This window comes from Tigriopus californicus, chromosome 1 (genome assembly GCF_007210705.1).
Source record: "Tigriopus californicus strain San Diego chromosome 1, Tcal_SD_v2.1, whole genome shotgun sequence".
Classification (NCBI taxonomy): domain Eukaryota; kingdom Metazoa; phylum Arthropoda; class Copepoda; order Harpacticoida; family Harpacticidae; genus Tigriopus; species Tigriopus californicus.
In genome coordinates this window covers 14,199,418-14,218,332 of record NC_081440.1, presented here as the reverse complement: position 1 = coordinate 14,218,332, position 18,915 = coordinate 14,199,418, and the positions used below count along the sequence as shown (strand labels likewise).

The following is an 18,915-nucleotide window of genomic DNA, read 5'->3' as shown; positions in this document are numbered from 1 at the left end:
AGAGAGAGAGAGACGCATTTCCACCTTAGATTAGCACTGTTATGTAAGTGTTGCAATCCTCCTGCCAAACAGGCATTTGAATTATTTCAGCATTCCAGAGATCATAATAATCCAATGTTTAGAAGCACATCCCGCAGAGAAATCTGTCTCTTAATGAATCACAGAATTGTACCTCGTAAATCGGATTTTCTAGCCTCGAGAAGACCAACATTATGCGACATAGTTTAGAGCATTGACTTTTCTAAGGCCTAGCTGGCATAAATCAAAAGTGAAAGGAAGCTCTCAAATTGAGCATGAGGAAATAAAACCATCGATTCGTGTAAATGCATCGAGTCGTGTTATTTTTTCCTCTCCTTGGCAAGCGTACGTCGAGCAAAATAGAACTTTATTTCTTCCTTCTTGTTTACAGATCAACGGTCATACACTAAAAGTAAATGAATGGCTCTCCATTTTAGTTGAAAGGTACATTAAATGACGACATTTGAACATCACAGCGGGGATTGGAACACAAGGGCAATGCAGAGATGTTCCAAACGTACTTGAAGGTGGTGTTTGGGGTGCACTTCACTCAACAAAGTCTGACTTTTTCTATTAGGGGACTCAGCGGAACGAAAGTCTTCAGGGATCTAACATTTATGCCATAACAAACAGCTCTTCCATTCCAATGAACGGGGGGACGTTCCTATTTAACAAACGACACTAGGATTGGCAGACATTTGAATAGAGCGTTGTTGTTGTACGTACGTAGTTCTAAGCTAAGTTCTGAGCATTGAGAAAGAGCGAACAGAAGGATTTCACCTAATCTGAAATTCCCAGGGCCAGATTTGCATTTTGAACGGTTTTCGCGTCAATCAAGTTCAATAGCCTTGCCCTGAACAAAGGTACCAATGTGGTCGTTCCATGAATTGCGGAAATGAAAGTCCCGCCCATTCTCACCACTCACTCATGTCACAACAATTGTGTGCAATTCATACGTAGTGTATACATTTGTGTCATTTACATTGGTCATGATTGGCGAGATCTAAACCGGGACCCAAGCACGATAAAGCAAGATTGAATTGGTTTCAAATAAAGGCGTCTCTTGGAATTCAATGGGATCTTAAGTTATGTATTGCTATAAATTGCCTCAAGACGAGGCATATAACTCGGCCATTCGGCCACAAATATGTAGACACGGAGTTTTACAGAAAGAGAGGATGGCTGCTAAACAGTACAATCTTGGGATTATGATGGGAACCAACTTGAAACCCAGGCCTGCTGTGACTACTACATTTTTCGTCAGCTTGGACTCACATGTTATGCTAAAAGAATCACACGACAAGTCGTGAAATAAAAATGCGCCTTCGCAATTGAGAGCAGATATCGTACACATGCCTCTTGAGGTTGGCTCTTGGCTGTGTCCGCAATCAATATTTGAAAGCTGATCCGTCTCTTTCACTTTAGCGACCAACGCATCGGATGCAGTCCAATCCACAGAAAACCCTCCTTTGTCCTCCCGCTGCTCTTTGGATGAACCCGATGCATACGACACGATAGCACAGTACATACATACATGTGTACATACGTACGTCCGTAGTGGTAGTCGTAGTAGTAGGAGGAGGAGTCGGAGTAGTGGTGGCACACTCACTAGGTCGAGATGTTCTGTTACGCTGTACATGGCCGTTGGTTGCATGGACCCTGCATCAAATCTCGATGCAGAGGCATTGGCATTGGGCTGCATCATCCTTGGAATATATCCTCCCTAGCTTCTTCTTCTATCATTGGTGACCGAATACCAGAGCCACAAAGACCTCGCCATGATGCAGTTCGCTTTTCTCTTCACAAATATTGTTCAGGGGACATGACTTTTTTTCAAGCGAGCTGGAGGTGTTTTGGAAGCACTTCCCACTGATGGAACCGATCCTGAGAGGAATTCTAAAGATACCAGAGCCAGAACACTTCTGTTCCACCGAACTCTCGAGTAGACAAGGCTGATGAATGATGTTGATGTGTGGGTATTGACAAGGAAACAGGGCATGCATCCTGGTCCAGCAGTTCTGGACGCAGAATGGTTAATTTGCTGGCTCTCTTTGTCGGGTTCAGCGCATGCAAGTCATTCATTACGAGTCTCTGAATGTTGCTTGCTGACTGGCTGGCTTGCTTGCTTGCTTGCTTGGCATGTTGTGAAACTACACTACAGGTGTTGCTTTGGCTGTCACGTCATCATGGTCCAATTGGGGATTAGCTTGGGTCTCGACCTCTCCAGATTCATTGACCACCACTTTGGTGGGCGTCTTACTCACCACCGGAGTCGACTCCTTGGGTTGAGCTGTCACTTCGATATTGGCAGAGGTTCCATTCTTCTGTTGAGGCGGTTTCTTCGCATGACCAGCCTTTCGACCATGTGGCATGACGTCGCCCATCTGGTATCCATTTTGAAGCACCCCGTGAGGTCCGCTGGGCCGGATGCAGGTAATGACCGCCCAGAAGCCTCGACGAAAGGGCTCCGAGAGCCACGCGTACAAGATGGGGTTGACGCACGAGTTGCTGTAGGCCAGGATGTGGGAAATGATCTGCATGGTGACCGTGACCGGATTGTTCGGGTAGATCTTCATGCCTCTCATAATGAGGATGACGTGAATCGGGAGCCAGGAGAGTGCGAATATGATCACCACCACCAATACCATCTTGATGACGCGCTTCTTGTTCTTGATGCTCTCGGCGGAGGCACGCCCTCCGGGTGCTTGATTCCAGAGGCGATGCAGCATCACAGAGTACAATCCACAGATGAGGAGCAATGGTAAGAGGTAGGCCGTGGCGAAGAACGAGATCTGCAAGTAAGAAAGGACCAAACTGGGTAGTTGAGAACGAGAACCCCTTTTTAGTCATGATATTTTGGGACGTAATGCCATTTATCATGTAAGTCGTTCCATTTCAACATGGTTTAGCAGCCCCGGCAAAGCCATTCTGCCTAATAGTTCCGAGCTTGATTGTGAAACCAACCTCGACTTTCGGTGGAATTTAATAGCCGAGCTTGTTGCATTCATAACTGTTTCCTCGTTTGCAAATTGTCAGGCATGCAAATGACAGCCTTCCATGACGAAAAAGAGGACAGGAAGAAGACCTGTAGGAGGATTCTTCCCTCTTTTTTGCCAACCACTAATCGCGTTTCCCGTCCTTACTTATGCGCGCTTGCAAATGACACAAAACATATTGGCTTTCACTGAAAGGCTTCAAACTTTGGAGACGAAGTGAAAACTTTGGCCCATTCTCATTAAATGTTATCGCAAAGGATAACAAAGTTTTATCCATTGTACATTTATTTGAGGCCCGAGTTATTCCCACTTATCGCTACCCTAACCACCTCCGAATGTGGTTAACAGGAAAGTACAGTAAAAAAAGGTTCGTTTTTAGGCAAACGAGTTGACTTTGCAAGGAGGTTCAGGAAAACCCAGCTGTTTCGTATGAGGCATATTACACTACCAGCAAAAAAAGAACAGACGTTGTGCAGAATAGTAATAGAATGAATAAACAGGTCGTGAGCTCACTTCCACCAATAGTACGATTCCCCCCAAAAGCTATGATTTGCAGGGTTGGATTAACATTTTATTCCTAAAAAAAGGGAACTTTTCGACTATCACATCTTGGCATCCGGAAAAGCCAATATTAGGAGGAGCAGGTGGTCTAAATTGAGTTCGATTGTTCACTTTGGAGTTGACTTGAATCTGTTCTTCGTTACTTTGGCAGCTCAAAAGTCATTTACCAAATGATTGAGCACCACATCGAAAACCGTAATACTTTTGCCAAGAGAACGAATGAACCATATAATCAAGTTTCAATAATCCATGCCAGACTTCAAACTTAACTGAAGTTCAGTGATTCGAATCCAAAAAAATCCAAGAAGCAAGTCGTGCAACTCCAAGCAACAAAATCCAGCTCTATGAAGAAAAACTCGTTTGCCGGATTAAAAAAAGGGCAGGAAAGATCTATTCTTTTTTATTCCAAGACCACAGAGACTAGAAGTTTCCTCTGAATGGAGGTCACAGAAATTAAAATGAAAGAGATAAATTTTCATGTGAGGAGATGGCGAGAAAGTGTGCTTTACTTTTCGTGCAAGACATTATCTCGCTCAAGCGCTCATTCAGTAGAAACATGAAGATGATAAGTCCGAGAACGTTTAGAACAAAAACATTTGGCCCAATTTTTGATCGAAATTGAGGCTGTCACTCAAAAACCACCAGTCTATCAATAATAAGGACTTCTTTCCCACTCTTGTACTTCATAACTTGATTGAATTATGACACATTGCTCACTTAACGCAATTGGTTTGTTAACTTAAATGGAAATGACTAGGAACGGGCAAATTGTGTAAAAAACATTTTTGTCATTAAAGACTACTTTTTTTACACATTTGCACTATTCACCTTTATTTGCACCTTTTTGCTGTTATTTTGCACTTTACTTTGCACATTTGGCATAAACCTAGATATCAATGTTGCCGATCTATTCTGGAAAAAGAAAAATAATCAAGGGGAAGCATTCCTTGACCTAATTCAAAGAAAGTTATGTCAAATAGGTCGAAAATTGAGGCAAAATTCGTTTTTTAACAAGAAGCTTCTTAAGAAGTACTGCTTTGAAAAATATAGTTAAAGTTCCCCCCTTTTTCGATTTTATTTGCACCTTTTGTAACACCTTTTTGCCTTTTTGCACCTTTTTGCCCCAAAAAGGCTTTGCTGTTTTGCACAATTTGCCCGTCCGTAGAAATGACACATTTCTCTGTACATTACCTCACAATACCTCATTCAGCTTGTTGGACAATCTGGCTTGACGTTTGAACATCTGCGGCACCTCAACCCAAAGATTTGTCTGTCAGTTTTGATAGGTACAATTTTCAGCTGACACCGCTTAGTGATCAAAATTATAATAAAACACGAAAACAAAGAAATTGCCCTGTCTAAAATTAGACCATAGTTTGTTTATTTGAGGAAGCCAAAGCTGAAAGTGAAGGTCTCGACACCGCCAATCAAGCCCATCATCACAAGATATGTTTAACGGGGACCTCTGTCTCGGAGTAAAACATTGGTCTAACCTTTCACTACAACCACTATCTTTGAAATTTCCTTTCCAAGGCGGGATCCGAACCCACACTTTTCTTTCTATGATGGCGTATGTTAGCCCACTCGGCTATTTGGATTTTCAATGTGAGCATATTTGAGATGGCAGTTACCTAGGGGATTTCCCCTTGATATTAGGCAAAAAGTTGTGGCGCCATCTGTTCGTAAGAAATGGCATTGAGTGACCTTCAATGTTCAAAAATTAGCGTCGAACAGTTTAAGAGGCTTTTGGCCATAGTTTCTGGTCTTTGAGGGGTCAATTGACTTTGAAACTCGATGGTCGTAAGTTAAATCATAATAAGGTTGTGAGAGCGTAACAAAGATCAACTCTCTGATAAGGTATTGCCTTCAAAATTATTTACGCTCTAATTTCTCCGATATTTCCCCTTGCTTTGTCGCCGTCTAATCGAGATTGTTCGAGAATCCGATCAAAGTATTGAGTTTGTTGCACAAATTCCATCTGTATTAGGCTGAGATATTGGACCAACTTGCATTTGTGCAATGTTCAAGTGCTCATTTTTTACTTCTTACTGTGATATTTCTAAAAGAAAAGAAATTGTCAATGCATGATATGATTGTTCCAAAAGAACAAGGAACCAATTCCAATATCCAAAAGAATACTTTTGTATAGAAATACTTTGATAGTTAATGCTGACAATTTTCCCTCTTATTTATAATGAGCATTAACATCCATCTTGATCCCTATGATAAAATTTGAAAAGAAAAGACGAATTCCAAATACTTTGTGCACTGGCCATTGAAGCTCACTTAATTGACAGGTCCAATAATTTGGTTTGTGCCTGTAAATGTACGGTTTGTTTGTCTTCCTTCCTTCCTGAATTCTGATACGACAAAGGATTGCATGCATGCATCATCATCATCATAAACCGCGATAGGACTATCACTATGCGCCGAATTCGCTTTTCCTGTCGGATTGTTTTACCACTGCCAAATCACTTTGACAGGGATCATTGCGCCTAATCCTAACAATGTTTCTAATCTATGTGTGTCAGGACTGCCTCCAACAACAAGGGAGAAGCCCTAATGCCCGACAAATCCCCCCCCCCCATGTCATAAGACTTTGGCACACTTGCATTGGTCCAGTTGTATCTCCTAAAGTGCGCTCATTTTAGCAACCAGACTCAGGATAGGAGTACGGTAATGTGTATCAAGATTAATTTCACCCATTCCATATGTGCCTTGCACGGGAGATTCTGGCCAAAGAGCTGCACTATTAGATATTCAAGTATTCTCGAGATGCATATCATGACAATGGATGATGCACTTCGTCCACTTGCCCTGTATGCACTTTAAATGTGAGCTAGTTACCGAATTAGCTCCGTAAACATCTTCAAGACCCACCCAAAGTCACCCGGGATTGCGGACTCGCTGACGGAAGCCCAAAAATGAGGTTACTTCTAAGGCCACGAGGTTTCCAATTTCCGAGTCCGCGTGGAGCACCAATTAGGATTAACCAATGCCATCAAGTGAAGTCTTAGGAGTCACTTTGAATCGAAACGTTATGGCTCTGTGCCTTGGGGGTCAGTTTCTTTTGGCAAAAGAAGCCGTTTGATGAATCCAGGCGCTACTGCACAAAAATACTGCGCAAGCCAAATATGGTGTTGACTAAACTGTGGTAGCTCTGATTTTATGGCCTTTCTTACAATTGCACAACTGAGCTATTACTGGTTCGTGTCTGAGCATTTCTTGTATCTTAATTTTTGGTATTTATACTGAATGGTGGGTGGCCAGAGTTTTGGGTGCATTGGTAGGCAATATCTTTTTCACGAGCTTCCGAAATAGAATTAATAAAAACAGAACGGCCCTCTTGGAGAGGCTGATCGGAAAATAGGCTGATCGGAAAATATTTCCGAGGAGGCAATTCCGAGAGAATTCCACCATTTGTGCCCAAATGCACCACATTGGCATCCTTGAATAGCCTGCCAAATGTTCCTGGGATGTGGAACGTATATTTCTTGCCATAATCCAAACAAGCCGCTCGGGAGTTTGCATAAGTGCGTGAGGGTCAGCCTCACCGACATCTTGGCAACCCTGGTCGTTTGTTTCAAAATTGTTTTAAATCTTGGCAAAACCTCGCCGAGGGATAAAGATCGCATTATACTAAAGCATTGGAAGGGAGGCCAAGAATACCAACACTGACAAGCAATAACTATGAAATGGTTCTCATTCCTTGGGATACATTTCTTAAGCCAAAACCAGGAATGCCGTCGAACACGAGGCCTTGAAACTGGTCCATGTTAAAATTGTGAGGATCTGCGGTATCCCTCATTTACGACTTCTCAAGAATTTGACCAAAAGATAGGTAAGGCTGTGAAAAAAAAGTAGAGCTGCAATGGAGTGGAATCCTTAGGGACTTGTCGAGCTCACAGAGTCCATAAACTTGCAAGTGGGCGAACAACATCATCATCCCAGGGTATTGGATTGGATTTTTCAAGGAAAGTACTTCCAAAATCGGCAGTATTGTGAGATTCGCATTTCTTTCGTCCACAAACTTTCTGGGACGTACACTACCAGAAAGTTCTCCGCCTTTTCTTCAGATGAGAGAGAAATATAGCCGAAACCCCCACTACACCTTTGTCAGCTCAAAAGACCCTTTGAACCGTGTCCGAACGTTCCAAAAGGACCTTTTTATGTCATGCTTGGAAACTAAAAGGTGGGAGAGCCTCCTCTGACAAAAAAATGGAACTTGACGAATTAATTTCGACTGCAACAGGAAATGCCGAAATCCTGGTAAATCTGAAAGGAGCCACTAACATGATAGCCTAAATAACCTGGCAAGTGTTGTTCTTCTGGGCAAATAATCACTTGTGATGTCCAGGGTGACGGAAAAGGGTATTGCGGAAGTCTTAGGCAAGGGTGCTTAAAACCACGCTGTTGTTGTCACTTGTGTCGAATGTTATAGCGGCTGTAATCGCTCTCGAACGGCGGAAAGTTCAGATATGGGACAACTTTTCCGGGATTCGCTTCCATTCAATTTCCATTGTGTAGCTCTCCTCCCACTCGTGCCTTCAGAGTGGCTCCTCGAATCAGGGGCTTAAGTCATAAAAAAGGAGCTCCAAGTAATCTCTTCTTGACCACGACACAAGAACCTACCATCCTTTTTCGGTATTTTTAGAGGAGAGTGAGAGAGAACGAGGGCGAGATTTTTCTTCTCTGTCAAGATGGAAGTCATGGAAAATCTTTTGTGGCTCAAATGTCGGGCAATAAAGGAAAAAGGCCGCCTATTGTTGGCTCGGTCTAGGAATAAGTAAAGAAGATCGGGCATAGATTTGTTGGAGCTTAAGTCTGTCGATCAATGCCTTTTGTCGGATGGCACAGTCCCACAGTCACGATGTCGACTCAGCACCATTACCTTCAGCAGAACCGGTCCACCACAATGGCATGTGGTAATTGCACTCGTATTGGGTGCCTGGCTTGCTAATGAATGCTGCTTTCAGTCACTTGGCGGATCCGGGTCTTTTTGAACTCTTTGGAGACAATGTCACGGAGAGAGTGAATAACACATTAAACCAACTAATGGGCCTGTGGTCGACGGGGCCCAAAAGACCCCCTGCACAAACAGATCTCGATCCACTTATTCTTTGGATGGCTCCCAAAAGCTTTCATGATCATTACAGTTTTGTTTGAGTAATGGGATCTTCGGAAGGATTAAGGGCAGTAAACTTAGAAATGCCACGAGTTTCTTTCTGAGGAAAATGGTACCGAGGCCTTGGGGGCGTCCAAATCATATTGTTAAAAAGGACTTAAGCAATGTTCCACCGAAACATTATGATTATGATGGCCTTGCTCGTATTATTTGGCTGTTGCGTTTCATCTTTGCTTTAAACCTTCTCAACTATAAACAACTTGAAATGGGCTGTCTTGAAGAGAGTTCGTTGTAAAACTCAGACTTCTTGGAGAAGTCTTGAGCATTAGCTTGACAACTCAAGATGTGGCTCTTTATTGTAAAGCTGTGCTCAGTCGAGTTTGACGTCAGTTAGAGAAGAACAAGAGGCTCTTTGAATAGAGAGTATATGTAGTTTCTTGGAAACTGAGATGACTGGCGCACACAACGCAAATATCCCTCTTCCACAACATTCTATTGATCTGAACTGAAACAAGCTGAAACAAAATGCTTTTGATCTTACCTGGAACGTCAACAAGTTCCACCTGTAACCATCCGAGAGAAAGGGGATGGTCCTCTCGTTGAGGAACATGCAGTACGCGTTGGCAATCCCATCGTTGATGACTCCATGGGCGAAGAGGAGTGGGACGCAGGCCATGACGGTGACGACCCACGTGACTGCAATGACTAGCTTACAATTGGTCTCGGTGCGCCAGGTCATGGATTCGATGGGGAACACCACAGCCAAGAAGCGATCCAGGGACATGAACACCAACGTGTAGATCCCCACATAAGCAGTTTGTATGATGAGAAACTGGAACAATTTGCACCTGAAAGGAATATAAATGAATTGATGTTTTGTGACTTTTTAACGGCCGACGAAATGGCCACGAAAGAGGAAACTTGAAACTTTTAACAAAGGCACGCCTTTGGCTCAAGAGCATTACAGTGACAATGGAGAGGAAAAAGTTTCTCCCCAATCTTTTCATCTGAAGCTCATTTGCTGGTAATGATCCTCGTTGGTCCATGTCCTATTCCCATCTAAACGAAAGGATCACGTTCGTTCAAGGCAAAAAGAGGAAAGGCACCGTGAAAGTTTTCCTTTCAAGCTCTTCCTTGCTCTCTTTATTTCTGGGTAAAATACGTTTTCTACCCGAGTCACAAGGTTCCGAGGTCGTTGTTCAATTTGAGTGCCAGGTGATATATGTCGCCAATTCTGAGGCTGGGAAACAATTTTGAATAGATCCACTGCCATTAAAGCACTTGGATGTTCCCGAGGCCAAAAAAGGAGCCAGCAATATTCGAATGAGTTTGTTGGGAGCGAGGCGAATGTCGTTTTTCAATTTAGCAGATTGTTCCACGCTCCCAAATTCCAGACGTGCATGTCAAGGGTTGACGACTTCAAGACGGTGTTAAAAAGGCAATGGCAGTTTCAGATAAAAAGGGATGTCCAAAATGGATGCTACTACCTTTTCGGGTTAGACAAACACTTTGACTGCCTGCATTATCCGTATCCTTCTTGATCCTGAGTAAATTGTTAGATTTGAGGCACACTTTAGGACGTATTAAAAGCCAAGATTTGTTTTCATCCAAAATAAGTCCATGGGTTCACATTTTCCCAGAAAAGCTTGGCATGAGGATTTCCAAGTATTCAGCTAAACATATTCAACAGAAACCCTCTGGTGTCATCATGTCAGAGGTAAGAAAACCCCTGGTCAAGTCTGGAACCCTCGGAATTCAAGGAGGAAAATGTCCCCTGTTATTCTCAAAGCTAGGAACATTCCCCAAATGGGTTGCTCCACCTGTCAACGCCCAGCCAAAGAGTCAGTTGATTTTATGGGCGAAATGTGCTCGTATCAAACAAACTACAAAGCCACTATGCTCATATAACACAACTTGCTAAAAAAAAAACTAACGTTCCAGCACCGGAGGGCGGTGTTTTGGGAACATCTTTCTTGTTCCGTGAAATCGACAAATGGCACACAAAGAAAAACTTGTCTCGGGCTCATTTCTCACACGCCATATTGGAACGGCACCCTGTAGATCCTTTCTACGATGACACCACCATGAGGCCCTTCACAGAAAGATTCTGTCATTTGAACCGACGCTTAGGGTTGTCCTTTGCCTGGACCCACGAGACTCTAGGCACACTCGTTGTGGTACAATAGTTGCTGTTATGGTGATTGGAAAAAAATGCTTTACTCTACATGCACTTGAGTGCAAGGAGCAAGAAGAATGGTGTATCTTCTTAAGAAATGGTTGAGCGGACAACCGAGTCCTTTAGGAAGTACACAGAGCATTCCACAAGCAGTTTTAAAGCATTCCTTGAAGGCGCCATTTTATTCTTAGGTATGGCATGCCATTGTGTGGCAGAGTGTAGGAAATCCTAGAAATTGTAAACAAAGTGAAAAATGGCCTCCATCTCCTTCTTCATCCATTCTCTTGTTCTCTAGTGTTCTCTAGTTCACCGATGAGGAGCTCTCTTGTGGAGAACGGAAAGGGTGTCACCTACCGGATCGAGAGATCCTAGTGTAAAGATAGGGCAAATATGTACCCCGTTAGAAATTTTGTCGTTAAACCCCCATATAGAAGGCAAAGTGATTAGTCATTTTCGTCATTTTGACATCTTAGGGAAGAATTTGATTTGTTATCTTTTTTTATCAATAGAGCGACGTAACTTAACTTTCAGAGGTATGCCCTGAAAATGTGACAAGGGTTGAAAAATGGCATCAATCACTCAAAAATGCAAACTGCTTAGCACTGCACTTTTAGTAAGTTCTGCGTTATTGCCTCAAGCGCTGAGATTGTATTTTCAAGTACTGGTCTGGCCTATGTTCTGTCTTTAGACGTTGAGGTCTTCCCGATGCACTTGAATGATCAGGCTTACAAAGGTCGTCAAAGTAACCAGAAAGCGGAAACGTACCTTTCATGTTGAAAAAGTGGTGATCAAAATTTATGCTGCGCATCTCGTGCTCTCAAGATTCATTAAGTAAAGTTCTCTTCAAACTTTCATCAAGTGAAGTAAGCTCATATATGTGATGGCATGTTGTCAGTCTTTTTTAAAGCCTCTGTTAAGTGACCTTTCTTGGTTTTGCACAAACACATTTTCGAAGATTTTTATTTTTGTCACCTTTCAAAGGAGCGTTCCGTTGCTTATGTAGACTTTAGTCCTAATCTAATTCAAATGTTGGATGGACACCTTCTTTACGGCACTGAGTCCCTGAATATACGAAATAACTCGAGTCTTACGACTCATCTCAAACACTCTTTACAACCTTCAAACAGCCTTTTTGGACGGCTTGTAAGCACGGTCCTATTCGCATTGTCTTGTTTCCGTGGAGGGTCAAGTAGAAAAGAAGTAGGGCTACATTTAAAACTTTGTCTCACTTTCTAAACAATCGATCACGACAATTAAGAGGCTTGTATTTCTTATGTCAAGAATTGTGCAATATTGCAAGAACCTGGAGATTGCGTGCAAAAGCTAAAAATACTTCTTTTGAGAAGCGCCTGCAAGCGGCTTTACATCTTTTCTCTCAGGCTTGGATTCTCTAGATTTTACGCAGTATGTATATTGTCAAAAAGTAATTATTTGGCCGACACTCTGAATATGGGAGTGTGGTTTTGTATAAGCAGTTTCATTATCCTGGCTCAAATTTCGGAGACATGACAAGCGAGAAAGAACCAACCAACCAATTTTGCACATAAAACTGTTTTCATTCAATATGACCATGTCCATATTTCGCTTTTGCGGGGCGTGGTTTTTCTCCTTGACTTTTGAAGTTTTGAAGTAAAAACCTCATGGAGTTTTGACTTTGAATATTGCATTAACTGAAGGCAATCCAATCAAGCAGATTCTTTCCATGAACAATGTTTGATTCCATGCAATGCAATTATTTGTCATACTTCGAAACTCGTTCATACAATGCACTTATTTTCGGCAATAGTGTATCAAGATTTATTGACGTGTTTACTTGCATTGCTGTTGCTAAGAAGTAACAGCACGCGTGCATGTAAATCAGTTTGAACGACAATATATTCCACTAATGTTCAAACATTTATAGCCAAAAAAGTATGCACAAGTGTTCAGCTGGAGAAATAGTTTCTTTAACAACATAAATTAAAGAAAATGATTGCCAAATTTAAAATTAATAAAAAAAATGCCACTTAATTGGTTTGTTTTGGAAATCTTCAAATAGAGTCAATCTAATGAGGGTAATTGACATGCAATAAATTCTTGTCATTTGTGAAAGTCTTTTCTTCGGGCTTGCAAATCGCTGAATCGGAAGTATTTCTAGCTTTTAGTTGCAACCTTAGGTGCTTATTTTGAAATAGTTCCCGACTCGCTCACTCAACATTCCGTTTCTTGTCCCAATGTGCTTTTTTCAACCCTCTATAAAAGATCAAAAGATAAATTTAAAAAAAAAAGATTATCAGATAAAAGCTGGCTTTTTCGCCAGCATAGAAGTCTCCATGGTTTGATTTCGTTTTTCTTCGCTATGGATGGCTTGGTTCCAATCTTCTTCAGAGGGCGCGAGTACTTTGGAGCTTATAGCGAACTTTGGTGAAATGCCTTTGAAGATCCTACCCTCTCTTTTTTAACTTATGCAGGCTTTTCCAATTTCGATCAAGTGCGCCAGAGAAGTTCTTATCGAGTCGTTCAATCGCTCTAGTATCAAAGTCCATTCACTAGTTCTGGTTTGGCAAGATGCACCAGGTCGAAACATTTGTTCCTTGGGCGGCAATGCATCAGCGCACTCAAACAAGTTCTCATTCCCAGGACCCCAATATAAAGAAAGATGGGATCCAGGCAGAGTCCTCTTCATTCTGAAGGCACCTAATGTCCCCCCTCGATTGTATTGTACGACGAAATGAGGCCTCCTGTCAGCGATCGCTGATGATAAACGAGGTGTACGAGGCTACAAATTATTTTGTCATCCAAAGCTCGAGCCAAAATCAAGTGAACGAAAGTGTCTGGCTCTCAAAACGATGTGGAGCACGAAAACGAGGAATACGTTCGTCAGCTCCCACCCCTCATGTAAAGCAATCACATCACTCGAATGCATTAAAAGTTTTGTCGTTTCGGGCTGCCACGTAACAGGAATGGAACAGGAACAAACGAATACACGAATGAAGGCCGACCGAGCTCTGACACGGACTTGGATGGCCATGAAGACTGGGAGCATGACTTTTCCCCCTCTGTTTCGCATCTGTGCCCTTGATTCTTCTCCAGTCATTCATAGTAGGGATCTCTTTCGAATAAATGTCGCTATAATTGATGCACAGAAGCACAGACGGAGTTACTAATATTGTTATATATTATGCCGTGAAGTAGTGCTTTGGTCAAGAAATGTTTTCTATGAGTTGTAAGAAACTGCATAGAGCGAGGAATACAGAGGGGGAAGACAGACCATCATCATTCTCACTCCATCCATTGGCTTCAGACAAGCTTGGGCATTTTGCAGCTGAATCTGGTTCAAAGGTGCAATGTTTGGGAAGTTTTTGTGTTTGTTTTCAAACCTTTGACAAAAGACTTGCATAGCTCATTACTCATAGCACACGTCATTGTTACATGCGAGAGATTGAATGCTTGCTGTTCATATATGTACATACGTACATAGAATATGCACCTCTCATCCAAAGACTTGTCACATGAAAGAGAAAACACGTCACAAGCATCAGGGTAGAAAAAGAGCCTCATAAGTGGTGCACTTTCCCAATGGAATGGAACAATATTGATATTTACAAAATATGTGGTTGCCACCACGAGAGACCGACTTGAAATGCAATCCTAGTGTAAGGTAACGTAATGCATCTTCCATATCGTCGTGGTGTACGTATGCAGCTCGATAGCTCTTCAAAGTCGAGTTCGGGACCTCGTTCAAACTTGATTCAAAGTCGTCCTAAAAGGGTCTTTGATGGTACTTGCAATTAAAACTGTCGGTTTATTGCCTTGCCTGTTCACCGACGACGCCAATGCCAGGCAGGATGTGTTTCCATCTCTCCCCATTTTTTTGAAAGACAAAGAGAATCTGATAGGTCTCCGACGTTTCAGATTCCAATGGGATGAAAGGCTCTCTCTAGGGGATATCTCAATGTCAGTGAGAGCGGAAAAAAACCATCTCACTCGAAACGTTTGAACTTGGGCTCGTTTCAGTGCACATAAAAACGCCGGTTGAATGGCACTTCATCGTGGGATCGTTTGGCCTCTTTCTCCACTTGAAATATGACAGTCTCTCAACGACCTGAATTTTGCCATTAGGCCGAGAGATAATAATGCGTACTCGTTGTTACGAAAGAGATTCGTCGATGGTTGGTTTGCCTTTCGAGAGCGTGCTTGCTCGCTCTTGTCGTCACTCTTCTTGAGGACTGATTCAATGACTTGGAACCAGTCACACCGGAAGAGCAAATCCATGTTCCCTCCAAATGGAAGATCCTCGTTCAATATGACCTTTAATGATATTCATGATAACTGCCAACTGAGCCATCACGATGAAAGCGATTGCATTTGAGGCAATTCGCCGAAAAGAGAATTGTCCTCATGCATCACCTTGATCCCATCAAGACTATTTTTTATGATTGAGATCAGAATGGAAAGCATATTCATAATGGCTTTTGGCAGAGTTCAGAATGAGCTTGCAGATGAAGTTTTCCTACCCCCCCCCAAAAAAACTGACAACGACGTCATTCTCTGGCTCTCTTGATTTTTCTATTGCAGACGAGGAGTGTTGATTGCGCTCGAGATGCTCAAGTCATTATTAGAATCCGAAAAGTCAGGTGGAAACAGCTTGACTTTGGAGCACAAAAGAAAAGTTGAAGAACAGCAGACGTCATGATTTACGGTAGGACTTTTTTTTAACCCAAGGATCTGGCCTGAGCCCAGGCCTTTAGGCCTTCCTCCCTGGGCCTGAAGTAATTCATTATTCTTTCTTTCTCTCCCTCCCTCCCTCCTGCCCTCCTTCCTTCCCTTCCATTCACAGCTCGTCAGTGAACTCCTTTGTTGATTCAATTCACGTTTCTGTTTTGGAGAGAGAAAAATGTCACCGTCAATCCTCTTGTAGTAGTAGGGCCCGGCCATAAATGAATTTTTCCACCCGTCTCCCCAGTCTCGAGCGCACAATAATCAAGGAGAATCTCCTTCTCTCTCTCTCTCTCTGCATCTATCTATGTACTGCGCACGAATTCCCGCTCTGTTGTGATAATCCAGAATGACGAGACGTAATTGAAATCTGGCCTCTCGTAAAGACGAGAGCACTTTCGCTTCAACGAACAAAAGAGGCCTCTCCAAAGGGCCTCTTGCTCTTGCTCTCTTTAAACCGTACGTCCGTGCGAAATTACGACCTTGCAGGATGTTTCAATTGCCCTCTGACCATTTTTTCACTAATGACCTTTTCTCTTTGTGGACTGTTGGACCGATCTTTACTAAGTGAATATAGGGCACAAACTTGGAGCCAATCCCGAAAATTGATGTTCCACTCGCTCACTCACTCGCTCGCTCGCTCACTCATTCATCATGATTGCTTACCAAATATCTCCGAAGGGAAAGCTGTGTGGCAGGGCGTATCCTGTGGCCGTGAAGGGCACGCAAAACACGATGAAAAGAAGGTCGGCCACAGCCAAATTCAAAATAAGTAGGTTCGTGGTGTTCCTCATTTGCTTGTTGAAGGTCACCACCAAAACCACGAGCAAATTGCCGAAGAAGCCCACCAAAATGACGACAGATAGGAATATGGGTGCAATGATAGCGACCATTTGTTCCAAATCAGCCGTGCTCGCCGCCATGGCCGCCATTTTTTCATCCTCCAAAGAAGACAGGTAATCATCCACGGAGTCATTCGTGAACGACGAGTAGCTCGAATTGGCCATCTTGTCTGCCACCCAAAAACAAGCTCACTTTCCTTAAGACAGATGGAAGTGGGTTCGCTTGATGACGATGACAACTCGATTGGATTACGCTAGAGGAAAGGAAATGGATCGCCCTGAGTTGGGAGGCGGATAGTCTTGATGAAAAAACCTAGGCAATGACGATCGAGACTAGATTTGGAACGGTGAATTTGAGCTCGATCTTCAGCTTCAATCCACTGGATCAAACGAACAGACCGAATCGCATTCCGTCTTCAATTTTTTTCACGTTCTTTTGGCCTTGGTATGCGAGGCACCCGATGGATTGGCCAAGCCTTTAGTACGGTACGTACGTTGGTTTGAATTTCACTAGTATTCTCGGGTTTGAAACCGCAGACTAATAGCAGCTCGGATGGAGAGGCTGATAGGAAAGGAATGGATCGTTCAATGAAGGAAGCTCCTTCTTCCAAATTGTCTAGTGGGTCACCAAAGGGGGGATACAAATTGGTTTTCGTTTGATGGATGAGTCTATTCGACTCCCTTCTTGGGTGTTCTCGCTTTCGCTTAGAATGAGGGCTTTAGGCCTTAGGCTCGATCACTGTTCGGCTCATCGCCATTGTGGTTCGAGGTTGAAGCCGTAGGCCTTTTGACTCCTCGGGGCATCCAAATCCAAATCAAATTGTTCGACAACGTGGTAATGAATGGCGAGACGATAGACCCATCTTTCAGACTCTTGAATCCAAAGTGATGCATGGCACGGTTCCACTTTATGAGCTCTCCTTTTCTCTCTCTCTCTCTCTCTCTCTTCTTCCTCTCACACTTCTGGGACTGGATCGAATGGAGCTAGTCGATCGAGGTTGTGGCTCTCCCAGGGACAATAAAGAACACTGAGGTGGGCCTTGATTTTAGTTGTTATTGCGTGGTTCGCTTAATGTCTTTGACCTTTGCCTTGAAGAGTTGACAAGCCAATCCAGGACTTGTTTTGGGGGAAAAAGCCCCAAAAGCCAAGTCCAGTCACCAATGAGATCAGCAATGGCGACCTTTTTTCACGGTCCCACGATGACAACAGCGGCAAAAGGAAGTAAAATCTGAGGACCCCCTTGATTTATCTGCTCAAGGAGAGATCTCCTGTAATGGCCATACCATACTCCTGCCGTACTGCAATCTCGTTCGATGGACGGACGCTCGGAAAGTGAGACCGGGAGTGGTTTTGCGCCACATACTACACATACTACGAGGCCCTGAAGACCGGTTAGGCTTTTCCACTTGAGCTTCAATAGGACACAGGAAACGGTAGAAGACGTTGGAGTGCCCTTTGCACTGTTTGCACAGGTTTTTAAGAGTAACTTGATATTGGATCTTCAGTGGTCCATTGGTCCAATCCTCGATGGCACACACGCGCTTGCCTGAATTGGAAGAAAATAAATAGATTAGAATGTTGCTTCAGCGTCGAATGTGCAATTGTTGCGAAACGTGGGCTTCGAAATTGAGTTAGCACATGGCATATGAACTTGGCCCGTCCAAGGCCAAACTCGGCTTGACGTGAGTGAAGGATTATCCTTTGCCTAAGAACAACGCTTTAATGAGGTTGCACATACTTAAACACCTTTTCCATCTCAGTGCATTTGGCCCTCTTGGACTTATTAATCTGTTCGTGCAACTAATTGCTCTCCGGCATTTCGACATTTCGACGATGATGGCCGTACAACGTGGTGCCTTTGTTGCTCCTTAAAGCCAAACTAATGGCGCCAAAAAACACACAAGTAAACATGAAGCCTTGGAAAGCGACCTTCCAACCGAATGGCCAACTTCGGGCCAAGCACCCCCCCCCCTTTTCTGTTCGCTGCATTTGAAAATGCTTAGCTTCTAAATTTATCGGATTCGGAGTTTCAATGAGTTCGAGACAGAAATAAAGGCAAAGAGACCTTGAGAAAGCGCGAAGAGGCAATTTTAATATTCAATGGGACTTGAGCTGAGTGGATCTGGTCCATTGTTCACTTTGAATGATGACAGCGACGGCTTTGGAACACTACCGCTTAAAGAGACTGACAGTTATTCACGTAATGTTAGACTCTCGGAAAGCTNATTGGGACCGAAACGACGTCCACTCTCGTTACGATATTCGCTGATATGTTATGAGTAGGTAAATGTTCTATGGCCAATAGACCGTTGAAACCTTTACATCTCTCTTCAAATCAGAGAGAGTAATAAACTAATTTATGAACCTTAAACGATATCAGTATATTGATGTGAATTTTTTTCGGTAAGGCAGATCTCGCTCTCATTTGTCGCAAATAGAAATGATTTATTCTCAAATTTTGAGGTAGGAAACCACACTCGCGAAAGCAAAATTCAAAC

At 43.0% G+C, this 18,915-nt stretch overlaps 1 protein-coding gene across 1 annotated transcript in view; it reads right to left on the bottom strand.

The window, feature by feature from the left end:
• Positions 1–368: 368 nt before the first annotated feature.
• LOC131889195 (allatostatin-A receptor-like) overlaps positions 369–18,915 on the bottom strand; it is a 38,986-nt gene continuing 20,439 nt past the window's right edge. The window contains exons 2-4 of the mRNA XM_059238232.1: positions 16,241–17,963; positions 9,242–9,548; positions 369–2,810 (exon numbers count right to left, since the gene is read on the bottom strand). Coding sequence (XP_059094215.1) covers positions 2,169–2,810; positions 9,242–9,548; positions 16,241–16,581 — 1,290 coding nt within the window. The 5' untranslated portion in view covers positions 16,582–17,963 and the 3' untranslated portion in view covers positions 369–2,168. The remainder of the gene's footprint in view (positions 2,811–9,241; positions 9,549–16,240; positions 17,964–18,915) is intronic.